We start from the raw sequence: 12,251 nt of genomic DNA on the forward strand, positions 1-12,251 counted from the left end.
CTACAACCTGGAAGGCTGACGGACCGAGAGAAACCTCTCCCTCACCCCTTGGAGTCAAAGCCACCGAGGAGAGGAAGTCAGGGCCATCCCTGGATCCTTGCAGTCCTGAGAGAAGCAGACCCAAGCTGTCTAGAGCCGAGGCACCCAGGGGGAAGGGAACAATCCAAACAAATCAGAGCTGAACCCTGTCCCTTGGACTCAACACAGACCTCTCGGATCAAAGACCCATTCTGATCCAAAGACAAATGTACAGGGCTGGTTACAGTGGCTGTGGGATCAGAACCTTCTCTCGGGGATCTCAAAGCCTTGGGCACTGAAACAGGTGGTCAGATCTGAGAAACTGCTGTCTGACTGGAGAACTCACGGATGCGGTAGGGAACAGAACTAGAATGACCCCCAAGCAACTTCCACATCATCCTGTCCATATCCAGATCAGAGAAGCTCATGGAAGATCAAGATGAGGGAGTGGAAGGAGGTTCTTGAGGGTTTGGTAGGTGTTTGAAATTCCTTGGGTGGCAGGGTTGGAGACATTGCCACCACAGTCAGATCAGGGGTACTACCTCTAGCTGTCTGATCAGAGGTCATAGGATTCAACACTAGGACAAATCAGAGAGGTGAACTGGTACTAGGAGCAGAGACAGTCAGATCCAAGGAAAGGGGAGGATCCGAGGCTGGAAGAACAGAGGTCGTTATCGGATACTTTCCTCAATTTTGAGGATGGTTCTGAGGAGGACTAGGAAGACTTGTGTCTTATCTTTACCTCTGAGTGCCTGTTTAGTGAAGGTTTGAGCCTCAGCAGGAAATAACCCTTTAAGGATCAGTTTGTTTCTTCGATCCAAGATGGCTCTTGGATTGAAGGTACTGCACACCGAACAAACAGTGTCCAGATGGGCATCTCACAAACAGTATACGCACTTCTTGTGGGCATCATTATTTGGAATCTTACAACTACAAGAAGTGCACCTTTTGAAGCCAGTAGGTTTATCGGGTTTCTCAGACATCCTAAACCACTCACACACACAACAGAATGAGGTTAGTGAAAAAGAAAACAACAAAAACAACTCAGGTCCCTGATGCCAGCAAAAACAGACACAAGCAAGAGAAAAAAATAAATTTAAACTGCTTTTTCTTTTTAAAACAGTACACACTCTAAACCACAAGAACTAGTCACCTAAACCTACCTACTTAACGCATGCACACATTGTAATCTGTAAGCTCTAAAAGTTAACTAACAGGCTACAAGATAAACTACAAGAGCAGGGAGGAGCAACTCTAACACTATCCTAAAAAAAAGTAACACTAATAGCAAAAAAGTATTTTGAAAAAAGCACTTAACACTTGCAAAATTGAAGACAGGCTTGATCTTCCATCTGACTTGAATGGCAGCAAACTCGATCTGAGGGTTTAGGGATGGTCTAGAAGAATTATAGGTAAAGGAAGGCGCTTGAGACTTGGATCCAAAGTCTAGAGGAAAGCACCCATATCGGATCCAAGGATGGATCCAAGAACCAATAGAGAGGAATAATGAAAAGGACAACATCAAAGTCAATAAATACATCTATGCAAGCAGGGGTCACTTCCACCACCACTGCAGTTGCTGTAACCTGTAAACAAATCTTCCCATGGATGAGATGCTAGTACACCCAGTATTAGAACATCAATGGAGCTGAATGGCTACAGAAAAGCTCCAATTTACAAAAGCCATGTATCTCATATGTATGGAATATTATTCCAAGTTCTTCAAAAGTGAGACTACTGCATTACAGCCTTTATTCTCAAGACAGGGGTAACTTGCACTGTCATATTAGACAGAGGTCCAAAATACAAAAGCCAGAAATTCAGAAGATAAATGTATGAATGCTCGTCATGCACAGAACTTCAGTCTACACTATCTGATATCCAGTGGGCAAGGGAAAGAAGTATCTGAACAGCGCAAAGTTTCATGAGAAACAGCAAAGCAAAATCTAGGAGGATGTTGTAGTCATCAATACTATTTTTCCATAGGATGGAGGTACCACATCAACATTAGTCAATGTGACCAAATCACCTACAGCCAATGTGTACATGGATGGTTACCTTTTACCATACAGGATATTTCATGGCAATGATACCATCTCTCACCAGCTCAGCTGTTGATGGGCAGAAGGCTGAAAAGCAAATTGACTATGTCACTAACCCCTGAGAATTAATTCAAAGTAAAAGACAAGCTGGAAACAATCAGCAGAAACACAAAACACTGCCATGACAGTAACTGCAACCAATCAGACTTACAAGTTAGAAACAATACCAAAAGTGAAAAGGCAGTCAAACTACAAGCCAATATTACTCAAGGGGAAAGTGGAATGCTACAAAGAAGAATTGGATATTTTTACAGAACACATTAATCAAAGTTCAACTATGAAGGCCATGACAGCCAAGAGCTGCACAGACTCCTGTAGTCATGTATCCTAAAATGTCCAATGTAAATAGTTCCATTAAATATTTTAGATATGGAAGACCGTTTAAGAAAACATTCCTTCTGTCTGTCCAGTTAAGAATTAAAAAAAATGTTTCTATGAACCGAAACATTTTCATTTGAAGTGCCTTTCAACACATTCAAACATTTGATTCTGATGTAAATAGTCCATAACTTATACATTTAAGGTAAATGTTCAAATGTTGTATATAACAAAGCATGCAAAGCGTGATTATATATGGAGTATACAGGTTTACTGCTAATTAATTAATTAGTTCTAGATGTCAGTCGAATGCCCTCAGTGAGACTGGACCACCTGTACAACGTCTGTTATTTACTTGTCAGGTAGCACTTGCACAGTAGCCTCCAAGCTGCACTGGATATATCTGCAGAACCTTACTGAAGACTCAGACTAACATTCAATCCTGAGAAATTCCAGGATCCTCGTCATCTTCTTCACTACACTGCAAATGATCTCCTCATAATTCATTATCAACAGAACTCTCACAGAAATATTTCCTGTACCTTTGTAGCCATCCTCTCCTTAGCAGTGAACATAGACAAGATTCAGCACAGGAATCAATGGGATAATACCTCCCTTGAAAACGTACATGGCAAAATTTGCTGGGGTGAGACGGGCAAGTAGCACAAAATGAAAGGAATATTGCAGTGCATTGACAATATCAATATGAAAGCAGTTCAGACGCAGTGCTGACAAGAATTTGTCAAAGCCGACTATTGATTTGTAGTGCAGTAGAAATGATGCATTAGGGTGTAATGCAGCGATGACATGGTACAAAATTCATAAAATTCTTAATAGCTTAAGAATATGTTAATCCAATGAACATGTACACCCTGCCAGTGCTGATCCTCAGGCTTCATCTCCTTTCTCAGGGAGAGAGAGGCTAGTTAACCGAGGGATAAATTTGAGAGCACCCATATAGTGGTCTAGGTTTAATCTGAACAAAGATAAAGAATCACATTGTTTAACTTGCCTATGAGGTTTATAAAAGAGAAAATAGATGCACTGGGTGCTGAATGTCTCTCCATCATGTTCTGTTTATCTACAAATGAAGGTCAAGTCTCTGGTTCTAGCATTAGCCAATTTGTTTGTCTTACTGAGACACAGGAGGTCAAAGACCACTGAATCTCTACTGTTGTGGTAAACGAGGCACAGTTCATCCCTCAGCAATCTATAAGATACAGTACAGGGAAAGGGCTTTCATTCTCCCCTGAAAACTAAGGTTCTTAAGATCAGGCATCGTTTTTGTAATCCTCTGGGGCTTTTTGAGTTTGTTGAGATGTCATGTAAGATTCATACCAAATGGAGAGTTGTACTATGTAATGGGTCTGATCAGTGCTGAATACAGAGGAACAAAAACATCTCTGGATTTAGATCAAACACCTTCTACTCCTGGCTGTACAAGTAGAAAGGATTACTGACAATAGTTGCCATACAATTATCAAAGGAGAAGGAACTATTGACCCAACTACCCAGGTCGCTGACAACCTGATTGTTTCATATGAGTATGTACTCTACACTGTACACTGCAGGTAACTTCTGTTTTCTGAAAGAAGAAATTTAACTTTTTAGCATTAAATTTAAGCTAATTTTTTGTACTGTAGGAAATATATATGGCACACTCTTTCTGAAGGGGACAGACATCTAAAGGCATGTTAAACAACTGCAACCAATCAAGAATCATCTGTAAATATGTTTAACCAGTGGTTCTGGTTATAAGACTTAATGGGAGGTGGCTTGAGAAACATCCTGCCATACACAGATGACTATATCATTCATTAACTCATTCTCCAATACCTAATACAGAAAAGTAATAGACAATTTCAGGAAAACAATGGTTTTAAAATGAACCAATTAATTATATGTTTTTGCAGGAAGGGCAGCACAGTGGCACAACAGATAGTGCTGCCACTTTATAGCAAGAGATCCTCTGGTTTGGTTCTTTGGTAGGGTGCCTTCTGTGCAGAGTCTGCATGTCCTTTCTGTATTTGCATTTGTTTCCTCTGGGTGCTCTGGTTTCCTCTCACTCCAAACATATGCTACAAGGTGGACTGGTGCTCTAAATTACATACAGGTGTGACACAGAAGATCTGGCAACATCCTCACTTCCTCCTTTGCACTGGAAACTCCACTGATGGCACTGGTTGTTCACAGGATCACTCTTAGTCAGACGCAACTCTCGTAAGTTAGCAAATGAGCAGAAAGGACCAGTACACTACATCATTCATTCTCACATAGCACGATGCCAGGCCACTAGACTAATACACACATATGAACCTATGAACATATCCAATACTTAAAAGTGATGGTTATTAATAAGAGCAAAAAAATAATTAGTTACACTGCTTCTGTTTTCAGAAGACTACCAAAGAGTTTTACATTTATTAATTAGTTCTCTATCAGATCTACTTTAATGGAGCTAATTGTTTGTAATGTATAAACTGCTGGTCTTGGGTTAAATCAGAATACTTAGCAGCATTTAGGAAAGGAATTCCTTATGACATAACTTATTTGGAGCTAGTCTAACAGCATGACTTACCAGGTACCGATAAAGAATAAAATAAAGTGCAGAATATGAAAAATAAACTGTCGCCAAGACTGTCTGTCTCATATGCACTGTATTCATTTATTAATCAATCCTGGCTGACCTTACTCACTGCATTTCTCTAACCCCCTTTAACTTAAATCATACTTCACAACCCTCTCCAGTCTCTCCTACTCTACTCCTTTCTTTTGTTTTTCCCACTAACTTACCTAATCCACTTCATCGCTCCAGACCTTTCCTCACCTCTTTCTCTTTCCTCCCTACTCACCTAAGCTACACTCTCCTTATAATCTCCATCTCTCCATCCTTCTTCCCTCTAACCATAATATGAACACCTCTCTCATACTAAGACGTCTCTCAATTTCCCCTCACTGTCTCGAATCATATAATCTCTTACATCGCTTTAAAATATCTTATTATAATTGTCTCGGGTCTCATTTATCATATAACACTCTATGTAACAAATAATGTGACTACTACGTTTTTTCTTATATATTTTGTCCAACTCACATTGTTATTTTTCATTGCACTTTACTATGAAACATAAGTATAAATGTTTTATTCTCATTACATTTTTTCACTCTTTATGATTTGTACTGTAACATGATACTTTGTGATTTAAAATATCTGTACTTGATGTTTTGTATTGTAACATGATACTTTAATTTAAAATAACCAAATGATTTTTGATAGATTGCGTTTGTGGAGCTTTTCTCTCTGGGCCTCCACTGAAAATGGGCACTTTCTGGCCCAGTCGGACATTCCTGGTAAACAAACGTCAAATAAATAAATAAATCTGCAATGTGTAAGCAGTGCAACAGTAAGTTTATGGAAAGGGAAGGACAGTGTATACTTACGAGGTCGAGGCATCCTGCAACAAGAGGATATAGACAGGATAAACACTGCACTAGATATTTGTAATGAAGAAGAATAAAGTGAAATACTCCTGTTGCCTATATTAGGCTACTAAATCTCACTATGGTGTATCACTGCACTTATGAAAGCAGCAGAATCACCATAATAAAAGTTGCTTCTCTGTGATCTTCACTTTTTACTGCAGTAGAACATTTTCAGTATTAAAATAAACATGAACTGCAAAGCAAGAATAGGTGAGCTCCTACATATACATGCAAATACAGCACTAAATGATACCTACACTCATACAAAAGAAAGTAAACTTTTCTTATTGCTAATATAGGATTATTACTTCTCAATAACAGGTATCATTGAAAAGTGCCTGTCACAGCATCAAGACCACACGCTACACTCTGTTTACCTTTGATATTTTTTACAAGCATATCTACAAAGCAGAATATTGCATTCAGATGCTGTACTTTACTGGTCTTGGATGCTTTACTTTGTATGGCTGAACAAATAAAGCACTAGTTTTGTAAAGACCAGCGTCAATCACAGGACAGCCAAAGAGGTCCACAGTACTCTACCATCCACATAAAAGCAGTACACCAAGTTACTTGGGTAACATATACAATAAACTGAAATATTCCTTCTTCCTTTATTCAACAACTACTTCTCACCATCGGTCATCAAAGAACAACACTTATAAAAGCATCAAAACAGTAATGTTATATGATGCTTTCCCCCATGGATTTTTAACAAGCACATTTTATTAACCCAGTTTCCTGGTAGTATTTATATAACTAATAGATGCTGTATTGCATGAAGCTATATTAGGACAACAAGAAGACTCCATGAAAAGACCTCTTCTGCACAGCTCCAGGGTGCATGGTTCAATTGTGTGTATATTCTCACCATGTCTGTCTGGGCTTCCTTCAAGTACTTCAGTTTCCTCCTGCCTTCCAAAAAACAAGCTGGTTTACTGGCCAACTGTCATGATGTTTAAGTTGTTTTTAACACTGTCTTTGCAACCCAGGTCATGGTCGAAAAAGTTTGTGGACCAAGTCATTTTGCCCAATTTAGAAAACAGTAAAATAAAATAAAATACTTTGCCCATACAGCACTTAGATATGTAAATATCATAATCAGAACAGAGTTGGAATAAATTGGTTCTATAACATTCAAAGGGCACCTAAAGGCCTAGCTACAGTTTCTTCACATGGCTGAATTAATACAGCCTTTAGCTACTGCACTTTTTGCAGATGAATGAATATAGCATTCATCTATGCAAAGATCAGCATCATGGGATAAGTCAGTGTTCCACACAGTTCTATAATGTTTGCTCACAAGACTGCTGTGGCAGTGCTTCATTTTAGTCTCCTTTTGCTTGTAACACATTGGAACAGTACTGTATTACAATTAAAATACTTCTGACTATATGGAAACAGACTGACCATAACTAAAAAAAAAAAAAAAGATGCACCCCCTCCTTGCTATTCTACTGATGAGTATATAATCTCATTAATATTCATAAACCAATGCTTTCTTATCGCTTTTGCTGGTGGCAAATCATATTGATCTTTTATTCATTTCTATACTGGCCTGAAACAGCAACATTTCAAATAAAGCAAGATATTCCAATTGAGTATGCAATAATACACAAATCCCAGTCATTATGCTTGCAAAGCTTATAACGAAAACAAAGTACCAAGTTTTAGTAAAACATCACAGCAGCAGTTCTGAACACGCTGATGTCACTTCAACCAAGGATGTCATACTGTGATATCCAACAAAAGAAAGTGGTAGAGATGAAATAAGTGAGGGGTTTCCAATTATTTGAATGCAACAGTAAACAAAAAATAACCTACATCCTACAATAACTTCCTACAATAAAGTTCTGGAATAACTGGGTCTATGACATATGGTAGCACAGTAACAGCTAAGGTTTCAGAAAACAACTAGGGCTAAGAACCACTTTTTTTTGCAAGCTATCACACTAAATAAGGACTTAGAAATTACTTATGATGAAAACTGATACAGCAAACCTAGGCATGTTCTGCTGGGACCAATAATATTAATAAAAAATTGAGACAACATATAAAACATTAAGGGCACTACATCGCAAGTTAAAACAGGATGGTGTAAATCAAATTCAGTTTTCTAACAGATGCACCAGATGCCCAAATGATGTGTATAAGAAATGTCAAGGACAGACCCATGTAATGTGAAATTGCATGCTTAGTCCATCACCTTGCTTAAGTAGCAATATCTAAAATTAAAGGTGATAAACATGATTGGCAGACTTGGCAAATAATATAATAAATTACCTCCTTTAAAATGTATTTTCTAAAAACAAAGGAGAATAATATGCTGATAAATACATCAAAAACTAAGCATATGAGATTTGGGAGTGATAAATTGAAAGGTGAATACTTAACAGATCACAGTGACTGAAACTGTAGATTCATTTAAGGACCTGGGTATATAGGTAGATCCAGCTTTGAGATTTTGTAATTGTATCACCTAACTTGGTTAATGATAGTTACAGAACTACAGGTTGTATGAAAAGACTTATAAAGTCTAGGAAATCAGAAATGATGAAGTCATTGTTTGTTAGTCACATTAGACCCAAAGTTGAGTAAGGAATAACAATACGGAAACCTTATAAGTAAACAAGCACGAGTAAACTGGAAAGAGTACAGCAGAAATATACCAAGAGCATCCATGGATGTGAAAATTTAAGTTATTATGAAAGACTAAAATATCTGAACTTGTACAGTGACTTGTATAAATATTGAAGAGACCTTATTCAGGTACATAACACATTCAAAGACAACTACCTCTGAGAATGTCTGGGCTTACCTGAAATTATTAGAGAACCATCAGAGAACCTATGTAGAAGATTCTATAGGAATGAGAAATGTAATAATTATTTCTCTGAGAGAGCAGCTGATGCTTGGAATAAGCTGCCAAATTACATTAAAGTAAGCATTTATTGGATATTTTTAAGAACAGCCTGGACACTTACTATGGGAAAAACTATTTTGGTATATTGGCAGGCTAGAAGGGGATTAATGTCTGTAGTTGAAATATCTGTATAGATGTAAGTATGTAAAGCGGAGAGGCATTGAAACTGTAGAAATACAAAGTGCCAGACAATCAGAATTGAAAGGTATGATTCACAATGACACAGGTATACAGTTAAAAGATGAACTACACCTACTAAGAAAACACATATATGCAACAGTAACAATGTACCGAGGGCAAAGCGGATATGTGCAGCAGTATGTAGCATTTTATCAAGTCCGAGGTCGGAACTTCATCACAATGAACTTACTCTTTGGTAGACAAAATAGTGATGTTTCAAAGATCTGTCTTATGTTCTAGACATTTACCCAGAAGCGTAGCTAGGGCAGAATGAGATGGGCAATAGCCCCGGGTTCAAATTGCTGGGTATGTGTGATCAGCCATCCACCATCCCCAAGCAATCTTCACTGCAATAGCGGCTTGGGGAGTGTGGATAAAAATGTAATAACCTGATCTCTACAATGTAGCAACTGGGTTACTACAGGGAACGGTGTTTTTTCTTGCTCTTTTTTAGCTGGAGCAGTGTGTGGATATTACAAGGAAGCTGGGATTTTTTGCCCTTCACTTTAAGAGCTGAGGGGGTCAGGGGCTGGCTTACGATATTGGCCTAGTGTGCTGAGTGACCCAGCTACACTTCTGCATTTACCAAACAGCTCTTCTGATGCATCTGGCACAAGGGTGCAGTGAGGTTCTCTGGTTCTTTTTTTTTTTTTTTTTTTTGCTGTAGTACTTTCAGTGCAGAGTCTGCCTGCATCTCTCTGTTTATATAGGTTTTATCCAGGTATTCCAGTTTCCACTCACATCGCAAAGTAATACAGTAGTAGACTGGCATCTCTAAAATTGGCCTTGAGTGTGTGTGCACGCGTGTGTGTGTGTGTGTGTGTGTGTGTGTGTGTGTGTGTGTGTGTGTGTGTGTGTGTGTGTGTGTGTGTGTGTGTGTGTGTGTGTGTGTGTGTGTGTGTGTTCGCCTAGTAAACTCTGATAGTGGAAATATATGGGCATGGAGCCACTAAAGGAGTTCGATGCAACTCAACAGTAATGGATGGATGACGTTATGATTCACAGTGTCTCCAGATTTAAGCTCAATAACACTGACTATGCTCCTAATTACAAAACAGGAAATATAACATGGAAAAGTAAAGCTATTCTAATTGTTAAAGCAAGTACAGCTGTGTTAAGAAGTCCGTTGTAACAACAAATACTTGAGTTGGTCCAGTACTGCAGAAGAAATCTTGACAGAGGAACTAGTTACATGTAGGTATCTGCGTAATTGCTAGACTCCAAGAGCTCTGCAGACATATGGGTGTGATGGGCTCATTTCTCAATGCACAAGAATGTATGCTTACATTTTGGGTAAAACAGCACTCAGCCTATACCATCTTCTGTTCTTTTTTGCAGAAACAGAAGGTTTTGCCCTGTGGAGGAAAGCATCTTCTAGCATGGATGAATTATATTTTAGAAATTCTTAGCTGCAAAATGTTGCCCTTAGGTGCTAGGGATGAATGCAGTTAAATGGGGCAGTTCTGTTTCTGACTTCTGCCCCTTCTGTGCATCTGGAACTACACAAGAAATCCAGAAAAAAATGGAGGTGAGAGGAAGCTGGTACTGCAACAGTAATCATCCTTGAACATAGCAGTGCTATGTTAAGAAGTTACCATAAATGTAGATAATATAACAGATATACTGCTGCAGCCCTCACATTTGTGATATTCTGCCTACAGGTAGCATGTCACCAGACAGACTTCCAGAGCTTTACTTCTCTCAAGGCTTCAGCTGATGCCCTCCCATCACAGGCATCAGTATGCCAATGGTATAAAGGACAAGTCAGCCAACACCTTCTAGAGGCCTTTCTTGTCCCTACAAAGGCTAGGGGACACAACAGCTCCACATCCCCAGTGAATCAGATAGTACAGCTCCAACTGGTCCAGGTCCAGGTCCACCTAACAGAACCCCAGTCATCCTCTCTATAAGTGTAAAACACTAGGAGGGATTGGATCAGTGGGAAGGTGAGAGGAAGGGTATTGTACTGGGAATAAGAGAGCCACCCCGGGTCTATATTATCAAATTGATGTGGCAGAAAGCCGAACACCGTTTCATCGACACGTATGTGTCTAACTCCCAGGTAACCGAATGGCCAGATTACCGATTTTTTCCCTAAGGCAAAAAATCAGCAGACTAACTACATACGACACACCAGTACAAACATTATAAAGTGGGGGGCTTCGCCCCACAACTCCTCTAAATATACTTACTCCGAGACCACACTACAGTGGAAAATAGGGCAAATTCACAGTGATGGCCAACCGATTTATTTCCCTAGGAAAAAAATTGGTGATCTGCCCGTTCGGTTACCTGGGAGTTCGACACATATGTGTCGATGAAACGGTGTTCGGCTTTCTGTCACATCAATTTACTAATATAAACCCACCACCCCAACCCAAATGGCAACGATCTAATACACAAAGAAAAAAAGAAAAGGAAAAAGAGGAAGAGCACATGGAGTGCAGTAGCGAGTAGACTCAAAACATCTACATTTATGTTAAGTTCCTAACTCAGCTTTACTAGGTCCACTACTATTCACTGTTACACTCCTTCACATTTGGGAAGATTCATAAAGCATAAGGGTCTAGGGAGGAAGAAACCAGTTTGTTATAAATAATGCAATGAAGGATGTCAAAAGAAAAGCCAGTCCTGGCCCTAGAGATTACAGTGTTTGGAAAAGGTGTGAACAGAATACTATGTAGCTGCTTCTAAAACAGCTTGTGCAGATGCTCCGCTTAGGAGTGGCAGTGCAGCCAAAGTTTTAATAGAGTGGACCATGACCAGACCTGGAGTAGGGTTTTCTATAGTCTGAGTAACAAAAGGAAATGCAGTAGGTTCACCATTTTGATAAGGTCTGTTAACAGGTCTGATCCCTCTCTCTTTCCCCTTTGCGAAAGAGAAAAATAGCTGATCAGACTTTCTGAATTCCTTTGCTCAATGTATGCCCCATCTCAGCTGTCTATGCACATTAAGGGAAGGCAGAGTCCTTTCTCCTGAATGCTGAGGTTCTGAAGGAAAAACTGACAACTCAATAGCCTGAATCAAAGTCACTTCTGATACATCCTTAGGCATAAATGAGGGGTCTGTATGCAAAGATAGAGTGTCCTGATGAGAGACCAGAAAAGGTTCTTTGTACATCAGGGCATGCATTTCATAGGTTCATAGGTTGGTACTAGGCTATCGCCCTAGGGCCTATGCAAGCCTAGCCATAACAATTCCCTGGATATTTCTTCCCACAATATTTA

General features: G+C 39.2%; 1 protein-coding gene across 1 annotated transcript in view; it reads right to left on the reverse strand.

The window, feature by feature from the left end:
• WASHC4 (WASH complex subunit 4) overlaps nucleotides 1-12,251 on the reverse strand; it is a 1,952,913-nt gene that overhangs the window by 1,503,150 nt on the left and 437,512 nt on the right. The window contains exon 10 of the mRNA XM_044087827.1: nucleotides 701-733. Coding sequence (XP_043943762.1) covers nucleotides 701-733 — 33 coding nt within the window. The remainder of the gene's footprint in view (nucleotides 1-700; nucleotides 734-12,251) is intronic.

Source organism: Protopterus annectens, chromosome 11.part0, assembly GCF_019279795.1.
Source record: "Protopterus annectens isolate FY-2018-M chromosome 11.part0, PAN1.0, whole genome shotgun sequence".
Classification (NCBI taxonomy): domain Eukaryota; kingdom Metazoa; phylum Chordata; order Ceratodontiformes; family Protopteridae; genus Protopterus; species Protopterus annectens.